The sequence below is a fragment of the Gopherus flavomarginatus genome, chromosome 6 (genome assembly GCF_025201925.1).
Source record: "Gopherus flavomarginatus isolate rGopFla2 chromosome 6, rGopFla2.mat.asm, whole genome shotgun sequence".
NCBI classification, from domain to species: Eukaryota; Metazoa; Chordata; order Testudines; family Testudinidae; genus Gopherus; species Gopherus flavomarginatus.
Window position 1 is genome coordinate 19,176,341 of NC_066622.1, and position 15,796 is coordinate 19,192,136.

General features: G+C 43.1%; 1 protein-coding gene across 1 annotated transcript in view; it reads right to left on the minus strand.

Annotated features, from left to right (window-relative positions):
• PLXND1 (plexin D1) overlaps positions 1-15,796 on the minus strand; it is a 131,315-nt gene that overhangs the window by 28,157 nt on the left and 87,362 nt on the right. The window contains exons 20-25 of the mRNA XM_050958351.1: positions 13,168-13,282; positions 12,007-12,114; positions 10,974-11,086; positions 9,461-9,568; positions 8,358-8,488; positions 7,221-7,419 (exon numbers count right to left, since the gene is read on the minus strand). Of these exons, the coding sequence (XP_050814308.1) occupies positions 7,221-7,419; positions 8,358-8,488; positions 9,461-9,568; positions 10,974-11,086; positions 12,007-12,114; positions 13,168-13,282 (774 nt within the window). The remainder of the gene's footprint in view (positions 1-7,220; positions 7,420-8,357; positions 8,489-9,460; positions 9,569-10,973; positions 11,087-12,006; positions 12,115-13,167; positions 13,283-15,796) is intronic.

The window sequence follows — 15,796 nt, forward strand, 5'->3', positions numbered from 1 at the left end:
CCAAGAGTAATAACACAGAAAATAAACTACAATGCTCAGCCTATTAGATCCTATTACTGTGATTGGCTCTTAAGCTTTAAAATCCAGAAACCATGGGCTGTTGTGGAAATCTGCAAAAACATTAATCAGACAGAAAATTTCAAAGATGGGAAAAGGAGGCTGGCAGGCAGGCACTGAAGATAAAATGGCTAATTTGGAAATCTGGACTATTGCTGGGAAACCAGTTTGGAAATGAGTCAAAAACCGCTGTTGGACTCAGCTACTTTTGGGGGAAGAAAATGAACTAGCAAAGATCAGTGCTGATTCAGGAGAAAAAATAGATTTTTTTTTCAAAAAGCACATTCTCCCCTCCTCCCCCAGTTAGGAATGTATTTTAATTAGACTTTTAAAAAAGATTTCTGACTGCAGTGTTATGGGCTCTTAAAATTACCTTGGGCACCAAAATAACTTCACAGTAATACAAAGCACAGTAAAGGCTGGCATCATTTGAACTGTTCCATGCATGATGCATGGGGCTTCGTTTTTATATGCCTGGATTTCAAAAGTGACTTGGAAAAAAAATAAGATTCAGAGCACAAACGGGATTCACACGTTACTCCCGCATTAATGAGCTGATGTGTCATTAGAGATGTCCTCCTGGGAACATATTACAGACATTTCCAAAATGCTTGAGCAGAACAATGGAAAACTCCTGTTTATTCCAAGTGCCCAGTACTAGGAAGTTCCCACCAAAGTTTCAGGCTAAATGAGTGCTTGCCATATGAGGACAGAGGATACTGTATGTTGGAGATGGACCCCAACTCCCACCCCCAGATCTAAAGACACCCCATGCTGTTTTGGATTTCCACTTTTGTACTGACTCCCTATCTGTGTCATGGAAAGAACCAAAACCCAGATTCATCCATCCCTACAGGTTTTGGGGAAATTGGGATCAGGACTCAGATCTGAACATTTTATTCCAGGTCCATCTCTAGCTAATTACTGTGACATTAACTTTCATTTTCACATACTCTCCACACTTCCTGGGTCTGTCAGAGACTAGACAGCAAAGTGCTGAAATAACACCCGGGAAAGGATCTTCTTTCATATTTCCTGTATAATCATAAGTATGCAGTACTGACACAGATAATTTCATCTAGATCGCCAGTTCAGTTCTGCAGTCAGTTCAGATCATTTGGATAAGCTTTCCATAAACATCCAAACTTCTAGATACTTCTCTGACCTTCATCCAAACTCCAAACCTCCTGTGATTTTGCCATCATATGTCCTGAATCTACCAATACGAATTCCCCCTTATCATAATAACAACTCCACTCACTACAGAGGCGCTGCCTTAAATTTAGGCTACTGGTGATTATGGTCATTCTGAATTTTGTAAGGATCTCTTCTCCATTTGCAGACAACTTCTCAAATCTTTCTTTGCTGCAACTCAAATGGATGGGCTGTTTGGCAGAACATTAATATAAAACAAATGTTTAAACCGTGTAATGTTAACTTACGAGGGAAAATACAAGCAGTTGGAATTTTTCCGCTGTACAGTGTAAGGGGCCTTTTATAGCAGCTGTTTCAAATAGACATTGTGATTAATGGGGATAATTCAGGAACTAAAAACAGACCCATCGTCACATAAGTCTCATGGCCCAGTGCTACAAGGGGGCTGGTAAATTTCTTTACCAAAGACCAGCTGTGTAAAGGGAAGCACATTTGTTTCACAGACATTAGGTGCACAATGGAGGTGTCTGTCTGTCACTGGTCATTTAAATCTCAGACTTTGGGCCAAAACAGCATTGGTGTAAATTCATCTGACTTCAGAAGATCTGCATTCAGTTATGCCAGGATTTGATCCTGAGACTCTCCTTTATTCCTGCCCTACACAGTCTACTTGTGCGGCTCTGGGTTCCCCTCTGTCCTTTGCCACAATCAGGCCAACGCTGGTGTGGGAGCCAGGGCCAGCTCCAGGCACCAATGCAGCAAACTGTTGCTTGCGGCGGCCAAGGCGAAGGGGTGGCACATCCAGCTCTTCGGTGGCATTTCAGCTGCGGGTCCCTCAGTCCCTCTCAGAGGGAAGGACTGGCTGCCGAAGAATGAAGCTGTGCTGTAGAGCAGCCACCCAAGTGCAACTGATCACAGCTTTTTTTTTTCCCCCCTCTTTGCTGCTTGGGGTCGCAAAAAAGCTGGAGCCGGCCCTGGTGTGAGCATTCTCCTTTGGAACTCCTGCCACCTAGAATGGACTCCCTAGATCTCCCCATCTCTTCTCTCTTTTCACATCTCTGCAGGAAACTCACTGTTTTCCTTTGACTGTCTCCTAACTTCTGTCTCCCACTGCAAAGCATTCTGGGAGGAAGATGATTAGAAAGACACTGTAGAACAAAGCTGTGTTGCACTGTAACCACCAATGTTTATTTTTCAGAAAGTGGAAAACACTCTGTGGTGAAAAGTAGAACAATAGCTTTTATTTTCATAGGTTCAGGTACACCACATAGATCAAGTGGTGGAACAAAGCCACAAGTGAATTACGTTAGCCTGTCCCAAAGGAGTGAAAACCAAAAGGGTCAGTCTACTTCTCATCACAGAGCCTTTTGCGTTATGAAGCATACTCAACACTTTTCATCTTTTCATGCTGGAAGTCAGTTCTCACAAGTAGGCCCAAACCTTCAGTTCGTTACTGAACTCACTGGTACCAAGGAATTAAACCCTTTAACGAAATAATAGCTTCTGCTAGTGCATAGAACTTCCAAACCACCAACATACACACACTGCAAGCCAGCCTCAAGACTGCATGAAGCAGATGAGAAAAAGCGTCTAGCATAGCACCACCTTCTCTTTCTTAAATGCCAATGTCCCCATGATTGAGAGACGGACACAAAACAGGTTTATTTTTTGTAAGTGTCCTAGGGCATGGATACCTGGTTTTCAGTGGTCAAGTGGGCTGTTATATCTGAGGCTTCAAAAGAAAAGTTAAATAAGCAGCATTTGAAAGTACTGTATTTGTGAGTACTTTAAGGGCCAAGCTCCCAAAAAGTGACCAGTGATTCTGGACACGCAACTTGAGACACCTTAAAGCTGCCTGATTTTCAGTAAGTGCTGAGTGCCCTCCCTTTAAGGTATCTCAAGTTGGGTATCCAAAAATGGAGGCACCTAAAATCACTCAGCACTTTGAAAATCTTCTTGGCCAAGGTATTGATTGTTGTTATAGCTGAGACTAGACCAAACCTCTAGTACAGTATTCCTAAACATGGCCTGCAGTATTCAGCCTAGTGAGGTGGTGACCCTGTCAGATTTCATAGGTTCAAGCTAGATCAGTACTTGGCTAAGACACCTAGATGTTGCAGAAAGTTGTGCTGGTGGGTCACTAGGTGGTGCTCTTCAGAGTCGCTGCCACAGTGTGGGGTAAGGGTACTGTGTGGCTGGAGGGGCCACATTTTTAATGAGATGTCACACTTAGGTGTTAATCACCAGACAGACAAAATGTACAGCAACTGTGATAACTACTTAGATGGTTTGCCTGTTTTTCAGATATGCTGAGCATCCACAAATTCAGCTGAAGACAATGGAAGCTATCTTTCACATTTATATTGTTAAATAGTACATGTAAAGGGACTGGACAGCATCAGTGGCTTGCTAGCCTTTCTTCCTCTTCATCTGCCCAATAGCCAAGAGCTATATTGCAGCTAAAGGATGGCTATTGGGCAGGGCCACCCAGAGGATTCAGGGGGCCTGGGGCAAAGCAATTTCGGGGGCTCCTTCCATAAAAAAAAGTTGCAATACTATAGAAATGCCCCACTTCCCCCCTCTCCCCCAGCAGCCCTGCTATTGGGCAGATGAGGTGGTACCATCCCATTTCAGCCAAAGCAGCTCGCTCTTCAGTTTCTTGCTATCTGCACGTTTTCCCCAAACTCCACCAGGTCAGGTCTTCTTCCCAGAGCTCCACACAATTATAGCATTATCACAGTCCTCATTCAGTATGTGTCTACCGATAACATCTGTCTTTTATCTTCCTCTGTATTGGGATAAAGCCAGGGTGCAGATGGAAGGAACAAATCATTTACAAGCCAGCTTCATGTTTTATATTAACATCTATGAATCACAATCTGTGGCTCTCTCTCCTGTTACGAAGAGCTGGGTCCGTGGACCAAGCCCTATCTTCGAGATAAGCTTCCAGTCCAATCTGATGAGCAGAAGGTGTGATCAGTAGTCTCAATTCGTACGGGTGTCGATTGGTAGCTCTCTCACCATTTGTACCGGACACACAGGAACTTACAAGCCATTTAAGAACTGCAAGCACTTTAAATTTCCTTTGTAAGCCATCCAAGACCCAAGTCCCATATGATAAAACTCAGCTTTTTTCTGAGAAAACTGTCTTGCACAATGTCCATTTCCAGAAGAAATTAGGCAGTTGCTCTGGGTTGTATCAGACACCGGCACATTTTCTTAGTCTCACATGTGGCCTTCACTCTCCAAAAGGAGACAGCAGTAATTTTTTGCATATGGTTTAACTATATGCACAAAACCAAAAACCTAAATGTTTGCACTTTACAATTTCTGGACTTCCATCACCAATCACAGGTATAGTTCAAATTTCCTTAAATTTGTGATATACACCTCTACCTTGATATAATGCTGTCCTTGGAAGCCAAAAATCTTACTGCATTATAGGTGAAACCACATTATATCGAACTTGCTTTGATCCACCGGTGTGTGCAGCCCCACCTGCCCGGAGCGCTGCTTTACTGTGTTATATCCAAATTTGTGTTATATTGGGTTGCGTTATATTGGGGTAGAGGTGTATTTCACATCCTGGGTATGTCTTTCAAACTTGTTTGGCATTTTAAACAAATTCATATTGGTCTTTTTTCTGCTCCTTTAGTGTTCACTTTTTGAAAACATTTGTACCATTGAGTTTTAATAGCCTGAGCACAGGTTGGATTTGCTTCCTGTGGATATTCACCTCAATAACCCAATGGATCAGCTAAGAGCTTATCCATCAGCGATCAGAAACAATACCATCTGATTTATTTGACCAACCCCAACTAAGCATGAGCTTGAATTATGAATATCAAGCTATAGTGTAAAGAAATATGGGGAAAAAGTCATTAAATAACATTGAATGGCAAATAAATCTGAGAAACGAGCAATCTGTTCACAGGGATTTTATGAATGGAAAAAGAGGCCAAAATTCAGCAAATGAAAGAGCTGTTCTAAATTATTTCCTAGTGGCTAGTAGGTAATATATATACGGGACCTATATCTCAACAACCCCTGAAATCTAGTCCAGATACACCTTTGGATTCTGTTCCCTGAGCCTCTCTAATTTAAAATAATACAATTGATGATGATACTCAAAATATAGGTAACTACACTATGGGTCTGAATCACCAGTATGACACCAGTGTAACTTCATTGACTTCAGTAGAGTAACTTCTGATTTACATCCAAGTATGTGAGATCATCAATAATATATTTTACATATACTGAACTATGTTAGAAAACTATCTAGGACAAGTTTTCAAAAGCAAACTACAAAATTGCAGGTACAATTTTTCATGGCTAAAGTTTGTGTGGTCAAAATCCCTGATTTGTTCATGCAGGCAGCATTTGTATATGGAAATCCAGTATTTAGCCATCGAGCCAATTTGTATGGACAGATGCAGTGTGTATGCAGAAGGCTATGTTTCTTCTGTGGACGCAAACATTGGACTGTTGAAAAATTAGTCCAGCAAATTTGCAGTTTGGGCTGAAGCCTCTTGGAAATGAACAAGAAATGACAATGGCCTCAATTATCAATATTATGAAATCTGAGTAACTCTCGACTGAAATCTCAGAGCCAAACACCTGGAATTTTGGTGAAGTTCAGATCTGGAGCTGAATCTAACCTTTTCATCTTTGGTGCCTCTCTAGTTGGGAGTCACTAATGTTCCCGCTAAAGACCGCTTCTTGGGCTACCAGAAGAGATTTTCAGGGGAATAATCTCATCTTGATGCACTGCCATCCCTATTCAATCCAGTACTTTTTCTGATTGCAATTATGCAGACTATCAATCCTCAGGCTTCAGGTAGGGTGCCAGTTTAGGTTGGATGTATTCCTGGAGGTTTCATGACATGACATAATCTTTAATTAAAGATTAATCTTTAATTCCTGGAGACTCCAGGACAATCCTGGAGGGTTGGCAACCCTAGCTTCAAGACATAAAATGATCATCAGCTAGGACTGAAAGAAATCATGGTACGCATGGGCATATTATAGTACTGATCCCACGGTGAACACAGTAATTATAATTACTAAACAATTGGAGGAAATCTGAGGGGTGCTTTTCAAAAACCTTTAGTTATTGGCCTAACTCGACTCCCACTGAAGTCAAAGTCCCATTTACTTCCATGTGATCAGAGTTAGGTTATTGCTCAGTTCTTCTGAAAATCCTACTGCTGAAGCATCAGGAATTGGCAAGTGTTGAAGACAGAACATGGAGCACAGGGACCATGGGTGTGTTCTGATATTGAAATTATGTTCTTTTTATATTACAATGGGTAGATCCTTAACAACAGGAAGAGAAGAACGCTTTCAGGGATGGAAATCCAAGTCTCCAGCCTCTCCTGCCTCTCAGGACAGGCTCTGATTGAAAAATACACTTTGGGCTTAAGAATATCAACAAGCAACTCAACAATGTTTTGCCTCAGGTGTTACAGGCTTCTCCTCTGTACTCTGTGCCCTTGCATTCAAAACGGAGAGGCACTGAACCATCAAAGAGTGATTGATGGGGCCATGAAAACTGGCTCAAAGAAACTAAGAATTGACTGGAACTTCTGTCAAAAACTCAAACCATTCTGGCAAACTAGCTTTTTTTAAAAAATAATTATTCCCTCATGACTCTGCTCCACACCTTCCCAATGTATGGTGAAAAAACTGTTCCACTGGTGATTCTGGCCCTGAAAAACTAAGCCATACCAGAAAGCTCAAGGTAAAATTTGATCTTGTGAGATTCCCAGCCCGGAGACACAGATAAAAGTGGAAAAACTGTGGAACTTTTGGCTGCCTGTTCAAACTGAACCTTGGAGTCTATTGAGGTTCACCCACTGCAAGTGACTAGGCTATAAGAAGTCATCTCAATGACTTGGTTTAACCAAACTTGTAGACACTTTGATGACCAGCTGACCTGTGTCTCCCATATTACACTCAGGTGGGCTATTCATAGCTAGAACAGCATCCATACTTATTTCTCTTACTCTGAGAAAGCTGTACATGCAGATGGACATCCAGTTGGTGAGCATCTTTTCCACCACAGACTCAGTCCTCCTCAGCATAAGCTTAGGGTTTTTGGAAGCTGAAGCATCTATGAGATCCACCAGCAGGTCCTTCATGATGCTGGTGTAGTACTCCAGTTTTCCATGTAATGCAATAGTGAGCAAGGAAGCCAAGTTACACCTGAAAGAAGAGTTATAAATGATCCTAGGTTTGATTATACAAGACAATACAGTCAATTGGCATCAAAAGAATTCAAGGCCATGGCAATATGTCAGATCTTTTTCATGACACCTCTCAAGTGCATTGAAGTTTCAAACTCTTTCAATGCTACTGGTTCTCATGTTGGATAATGCCACTCTTTAGTGGTATGAGATGCAAATCATACAAAACTAAACTAACCACTGTACTTTTTGGCACTCCCCTGTATAGCGGTGCAGTTTTACAGTAGAACTTCAGAGTTACGAACTCCTTGGGAATGGCAGTTGTAACTCTGACATTTCGTAACTCTGGCCAAAACGTAATAGTTGTTCTTTCAAAAGTTTACAACTGAACATTGACTTAATACAGCTTTGAAACTTTACTATGCAGAAGAAAAATGGTGCTTTCCCTTTATGTTTAATACAGTACGGTACTGTATTTGCTTTTCTTTTTTTAGACTCTGCTGTTTGCCTGATTGTGTACTTCTGGTGCCAAACGAGGTATGTGGCTGACTGGTCAGTTTGTAACTTTGGTGTAACTACAGAGACCCCAGATGGTTTTGGGTTTGGCAACAAACTACAGAACCTTCATCTCCCAGGTTGTATAATCTAGGTCAGCAGCAGCAAAATACAGTGCGCAGTGGCCTATGTGAAATGTGTTCATAGATCTCTGTTAAGTTCCTGGTAGGACAGGTGTCCATATCCCAAAACTGCCACTAACTGGCACCCTCTCTGGTAGTTGCAGCAGATAAGCCAGGGACACCGTGGAGCCTGAATTTCCCTTTGAGCCTGGAAGTGTTTCTTCTGGGTTAGGGTTAGGCAGGCATTGCTGTAGCTCTGTGGGTACACACAGGACTTCAGCCTCCAGGGCTGGCTGTCAATGAAGCTTTCAATGCTGCCCTTGCCCCAGGAAGTTCTTACCTGTCTCTAACAGCAAAGTCCTTCTGCTGCTCGAGTGCATGGACGAATATGATGAGGAAGTGCTTGTTGTTGAGCAGGGTGGAGAATAACGCAATTCCTTCTTCCATGTTGGGCCTGCAATTTTCAGGAATCTAAAGAAAAAGTGGGGACTTGGGTGAGAAAGCCACAGTTCATTGCTTTATCAACCTTCATCTTATCTGACACACTTTGATGTGCCTGGCAAGTGTAAAAACACTAGGCTGGAGTTCCCTCTCCCTGAGCCGCATCTGATGTATGTTTCTTATCCAGATAAGAATTGACTGTGGGGAAATGTGCAGCAACTGCACTTACATCTGGGCCTGAAGGAGTCGCTCTCAAACTCATTTACAAATAGACTGTAGATTGACGTTGGGAAAATATGGCAAACCTCCAACTAGGAAAGCCTAGGGATGATCTTGCCAGCTGTGATTCTGCAGCCATGGAGCAGAAGTTCAGCAGCTCTTGTCTCCTATCATCAGCAAAAGCTGATCATCTGACACACGCCTTGTTTTTCTGGCAGTTTGGTGTACACAAACAACTTTTTAAGTATCACAAAAAAGGACATTAGCCTGAGCTGAGTGAAATTTTTCAACTGAAACTTTTTGGGAGGCAAAAAATGCAAATTTGGTGACACCAAAACATTTGATGAATCCAGGTTGATTTAGCAGAATTGTTTAGGTTGGAAAAACAATGAAAATCAAATTCTGAAAAATTTGAAACATTTTGGTTTAACATTTACAAAACAAAATATTTAGATTTTGTATTCAAAATGACAGTTTGTTTAAAAATTTCCTTTAACTTTGTTTTTTAAAAATTATAAAAAGCTCAAAATCAAAACAAAACGTTTCATTTTGAGTCTAGAAAAACTTTTTGTTTGACCCCAAATGAATTTTTTTCTTGACTTTTCTATTAGCTGAAAATTAAAAAAAAAAATTGTTTTCAGTTTGACCTGAAATTTCCGCCCCCTCCCCCTTTTCTGGAATCACCAGCAGACCGAAAAATTTGTTATTCATTAGCTTTGATATAAAAAATTAAGACTATTGTAGTGACAGTTAATAGCAGTTGTTTATCTCTGGGTTACTCACTTTCCATTCTCCTGACAGCAAGGGATGAGTTTCTTGGACCTGACACCCGACCTGTGAGTTGAGCTGCTGGGAAGGCAGAACGTAACGCTCCTCATAGAGCGAAGAACACTGCAATAAAACAGAGACGTGCGGAGAAACGGGTAAGCAAGATCGGATTCTTCACCACACTCAGAGAGGGCAACAGGGTTTGAGACATGAACAGTGATGTCATCAGGCTGTGAGGCCACCCATCAGGAAGGAACACTTTGGTATGTTTTAATAGAGCTTTTAAACACTTGGCCAGAGCCTTGTGAATGAACAGACATCACAAAAGTCAGGGGTAGGCAGATGTCTTAGCAGAACAAGATTGTTACAATAAGGAGATTATGAACAGACTAATATTACATATACAGAATCTTGGTAGAGAAAGAATTACATGGGAATAAGTCCAGGTAGAGCACTATGGGGTGTTTAGACATATGTAACTTTTGAAGCAGAATGGAAATATACTGAAATATCTTACATTCTTATCTTACATAAATATCTTACATAGCAGCCTACATCCTAAAGAGTGTAGTGCCCAGATACACCCAGGGGTGGACATCTTAGAAACATGAACAGTAATTGGCTACAAACCCTTTGCAAACAAAAATCATCATTTCACTCTCTGTCACTGAAATGTAATTATTTCTGGGGTGAAATATGGCAGCTACTTAACAGTGCACAGCAACACTCCACAGCAGCTGATGACTGGAAGTAAGGATTGCATCGTGTCTGGTATGAAACTGGAGGGGGCAATTTAGATACACAGACTGGCACTGGGCCAGGAAACTGGGGATATTGTTTTTGCACTTGTGAAAAAGTGCCAAGGGAATTTTAAGGCCAGTGAGCACTATCTGCTTGTGCCCAGAGGGGCATCTCAGTGAAACAAGTTGTTCACATCCTCTGGAGGACCCTCCCCAGACGGAATGATAGTGGGACACCACCTCAGTCTCTTCCCCTGGGAATGGAATCATGCCTGGGCTCAGTTAGTCCCACCTGGCACAGTGGGGTGCAACTGGAACCAGTAGGGGTGTCTCAAACCGCACAGCTAAGGAAGACTCTGGTTTTGCTTCTCATCTGAGAGACAGCACCTGCAGCAGCATGGCGGCACCCAGTTACACCATGCTGGTGCACTGGTTCAGTACTGACTCAGAGGGGAGTGTCTCACCAAAGCGAGTATCAGAGGGGTAACCATGTTTGTCTGGATCTGTAAAAGTGGCAAAGAGTTCAGTGGCACCTTGTAGACTAACAAACGTATCGGAGCATACCCACTTCGTCGGAGGCTCCCATCCAAGTACTGACAAAGCCTGACCCAATTTCATAGCCCGAAGTGCTGTGGCTACGGTTTTTATGATAATTAAGGCTGAAATAAATGATAGCAGCTGAATAACTGTGTTGTGCTGTAAGCCTTTAGTGGGAGAAGGCAGAGCCATGATTTAGTTGAGAAGGAATTTGAATGATTAGGTGTGCATGAAATGTGGGATTGTCTTACTTTGGGGAAGAACGTCCGTGTCACGAAGTGCTTGTACTCCAGGAATGGGATCCCTTGGCTGCGGTTTAACTCCTTGGTCAGGTCTGTCATGTCAGTCTGAAGCTCAGCAAAACCTGATCCAAAGAGACCCACAAACTGAAAGGGCTGAAATAATCTAACAGCCAGGGCAGCTGAGTGACAAGCCTGGTATTTGCATACAATATACTCAGCAACTCTGCCTCCTCATACCCCTTTCCCTGGGAGGCAATGAACTGTATATGGGGCTTAGCTGTCAGCATTATGCACCAAACCCTGCAGTTCTTACTCAGGCGAGACTCCCACTACCTCCGAAACACAGGTCCTGCAGGGTTTGGTCTATAGCACAAGGGTTCCAATGTATTCTATGGAGAGTCACAGACTGAGAAGACAGTAAGTGAAGGCACCTGAAGCTCTTGTCCACTGTTTCTCCAAGCAGCAGCATGCGGCATTTCTGTAGCTCCCTGCACTTGAGGCTCATAAAGCATTTTATAAACATTAATGTGATCTCATACATATCATTACCCCCACTTTACAGCTAGAGAAACGGATGGCACATAGATTAAGTGACTTGCCAAAGGCCACACAGCAAGACTGTGGCAGAGCTGAGAACTCTAGCTCTATATCTCCTGACTCCCAGGTCTGTATTTCAACTACCAGGCCATGCTTCCTCCCACTGAGAAGTACACCTTGCTCACGAGTCCCACATAGCTCAGGCAGTAGAAAGGAAGCTACAGAAATTCAGATTGTAGCTCCTGTGCTTTTAACACTAGTATAAAGCACTAAGAGAGGCTGTTTCAATCAGATCACTCAATGGGCTGGGCATCCCTATCTTTGTGCATGTGAGTATAAGATGAAGGGAGCTCCTTTCCTTGTACACACCTCTGCTGGGTTCTTACAAGTCCAATTTCAGTTTTGTGGCAAAAGACAAATAAACCTGGAAATTCCAGGAGCGGAGCTCCTTTGCTCCTGACTCCCGCCCCCATCTCCTCCTCCTTCCCCAGTGGCAGTTACCGACCTTTGCGGATTTCCTCTCGGATCTGGGACTCCATCTCCTCCATTTGGAGCAAGGTTTTCTGCCAGTAGCGCTCCGCCCTGCGGCTCTTAGTGCAGAACACAAATAAGCCTAGGGAAGAAAAGCTTAGAAGGTTAGGCCCAGAAGTAAAGGATACTGTAGGAAATTGAGACTGGGAGTAGAGAGTAATTTAGGTCAGCAGAACACACACTGTGAAAGTACATCTTCACAGAGAAAAAACAACATTCATTTTTGGTTTAACAACTACGAAATAAATACACATCAGATCATACAGCTGCTGATTATCTATAAATAAGTCAAACCAGATGGAATTAAATGATCACTTGACTATCATATTAAATTTAGGCTGCACATTACATACATTACCAGACTTACTGTATGTTAATAAATTCCATCTGATTAATGAAAATATGTGTGAAGAGGTTTAACACCTGTTTTGTAACGTGTGTGTCCTTTAGCGCTCTTATGCCTCCAGAAATATGTTTCCAATGATCAGTAGATTAATAAATAAAGTATATAATAACGTCTATTAAAAATAAATGAAATCCTTATTGGAAACACTTCATTTTCAGGGACCCAATGTTTTTCTTGCTGCAGTCATTCTTGGCATGTGATGTAAAGATGAACTAGCCAGATGACACAGATCTGTTTTAAACAACTTGCAACAAGAATGATGTCCAGGCTGGCAGACTTTGTTGTGTCTGCTCTGGATATGCATCCTTTACTATGGTTAGTAGGGTCTCCATGACTGAGTTCTACCTCTCTTGATTTTTTCCTTCCCTTGATTATTATATTTTATTTAACTTTGTGAAGAATTTGTGTAACAGAGAAAGGGGCTTTAAAATTAAAGAAGGGCTCAGACTACAAAACTGAGCTCTAGATCCAGCTTATGGACACTCCTCAATTCAGGGGAGTTTGAATTCAAGGCTCAGTCCTGACCTGTTGTAAATTTCCTAAATTTGGATCTGGGTTCAGACTTTAAACAGCCCCAAAGCTCAGAGTTTTTGGATGTGTGGCTTGGGGTGGAGCCCATCCTCATATAAAATAAAGTTGGGAGTGTAAATCATCTGAACTTCCATGTGTACTGGCAATGTCACAGAGCTGAAGGGACCAGTGTGGCTTGGGGATGTTCCATTCCCTTACCTACGACAGACAGAAGCAGCAGGACACTGCAGATGACTATAGAGACTATGATCGCTGTCTCGCCACCCCCAAGGTGCAGCATAGCAATTGTCTGGTTGAATTTTCCAACCTGGATCTAGAGAAGAATACAAAAGAAAAAAAAGTCACTCAGTAAGTTAACAAGTAACTAGGAGATCAGCAGGAACTTGCTACAGGGGGCAAAAGATCACAACAAAAGAATGGAACCGGCGATTTGCTGGCTCAGACATCTTTAGTCCTTATTGCAGGTCCAATATCAGGGCCCATGAGCTGCTTTTCATGGCCAGGCCTGCAGGTACGCTGTGCGTGGAAAGGGTGTGACCTAACAGGTCTGATTCTTCTCCCACATACATCAATGTGAAAAAGGAGTAATGTCAGTGGTGTCACTGGAGTTACACTGGTGTAAATGGGCATGACATAGAGCAGACTCGGGCCTCCTGCCTCTGTTTGGCCAACTCGCAATGACACATACATGTTACGCTGAGGCTGTTGGTTACCAGGCAATATTGGGTGTAAAACTCATGTGGATTCCAGAGACAGTGACCACTATGCAGTGCAGTCAGGGAGAAGCTCCATTAGGTTTTATAAAAATTTGATAGGTTCTATCCAGCAGGGGTCCATGCGGCTAAGACGCACAAACCCATTCACTTTATACAGTGAAACCTACACAATAGACCAGCCTTATTAAAGAGCCTTCTGCTCATGAGGCCAACACCCAACATCCTCATCTGCATTAGTTATCATTTATATTGTGGTAGTGCCCTACAGCAGGGGTAGGCAACCTATGGCATGGGTGCCAAAGGCAGCATGTGAGTTGATTTTCAGTGGCACTCATGCTGCCCAGGTGCTGGCCACCAGTCCAGGGGGCTCTGCATTTTAATTTGATTTTAAATGAAGCTTCTTAAACATTTAAAAAAACCTTACTTACTTTACATACAATAGTTTAGTTATATATTACAGACTTATTGAAAGAGACCTTCTAAAAACGTTCAAATGTATTACTGGGATGTGAAACCTTAAATTAGAGTGAATAAATGAAGACTTGGCACACCACTTCTGAAAGGTTGCTGACCCCTGGCCCTCAGGCTTGAATCAGGGTCAAGACTGCATTGTGATAAGTGCAAAATAAAAGGCAGTCCTTCCCTGAAGAACTTCCAGTCAAATAGGTACAATTCTTAACCCAGTTCCACTGTACTTTCCACCCAGACCTGCCATGAATGCAGAACTGCTGCCAGTTAGTGAGAGAAGCGTAAGGAGAATAGAAAGATACTGAGACAAAAATAAAATTAAAAATGAAAATAACTAATCAGTACTAAGAGGGGGCTGATTGTCTTGTGGTTGTGGCACAGGACAGGGAGTCAGGAGACATTGGTTCTACTGCTTGGTCATATGCCACACTTCCTGTGACACCATGGGCAATCCCCATGTGCCTCAGTTTCCCCACTTGTATAATGGGGAGGCCAAACACTGACCTCATGGGGGATTGTGGGGTTTAACTCATTAATGTTTATGGGGTAAAACGGAAAACTAGCATTTTTACAAGAAAGGAAACATAGGCTCATACCATGGTTTCACTTCTGGAAAATGAGTTTCACTTCTCCAAATGAATGAGAAGCAGGAAACTCCAGCAAAAAACAAAGTGAGCTTGAGGAGGGCGGGATGCAGTGATCTTAAGAAGATCCACTGAACAAACCCATATGGAGAAATGGTCTGAAATAAATCGGATGAAATTCAATAAGTACAAATGTAAAGTACTCCACAAGGAACAATCAATTGCACACATACAAAATTGGAAATGAGTGCCTACAGAGGAGTACTGCAGAAAGGGATCTGGGGGTCATAGTGGATCACCACCTAAATGTATGAGTCAACAGTGTAACACTGTTGCAAAAAAACAAGCATAATTCTGTGATCTATCTGCAGGAGTGTTGTAAAGACATGAGAAGTAATTCTTCCCCTTTACTCTGCACTGATAAGCAGGGCCAGCTTTAGGCCGATTCCATTGATTCCACCGATTCCCCTGAATTGGGCCCAAGCTGAAGCCCAAGCCCTGGTACGGCGTACTGGCAAGAGCTGGTGCATCATACCGGGGTAGCCCGGCTTCCCCAAGGGGCAATTTAAAGGGCCTGGGGCTCCTAGCAGGGGCTGGAGCCCCAGCCCCTTTAAATTGCCACCAGGGCCCCACTGCTGGAGCCCTGAGGTAGGGCTGCAGGGCTCTGGGGGCTATTTAAAAAGTCCAGGGCTCCCTTTGTTTCTACAGCCCTGGCCCTTTAAATAGCCACTGGAGCCCTGCCGCTTCTCCAGGGCTCCCATGGCTATTTAAAGGGCCGGGGCGGTAGAAGCAGTGGATCCCTGGGCCCTTTAAATAGCTCCCAGAGCCCTGGGGTAGCAGGGGGTTCTGGGGGCTATTTAAAGGGTCGGGGCTCCAGCTGCCTCTGCTGGTGGAAGCAGGGGAGCCCCAGGCCCTTTAAATAGTCCCCGAGCCCCGGGCTGCTTCTGCTATCCCAGTGGGGGAGGGCGGAGGAGGGGGCACTTACCGTACAAGGTGGGCTGTACCCCTTCTGTACCCGCACCCCCTACCCACAGCCAGCCCCTGCTGCACCCCTTCCCT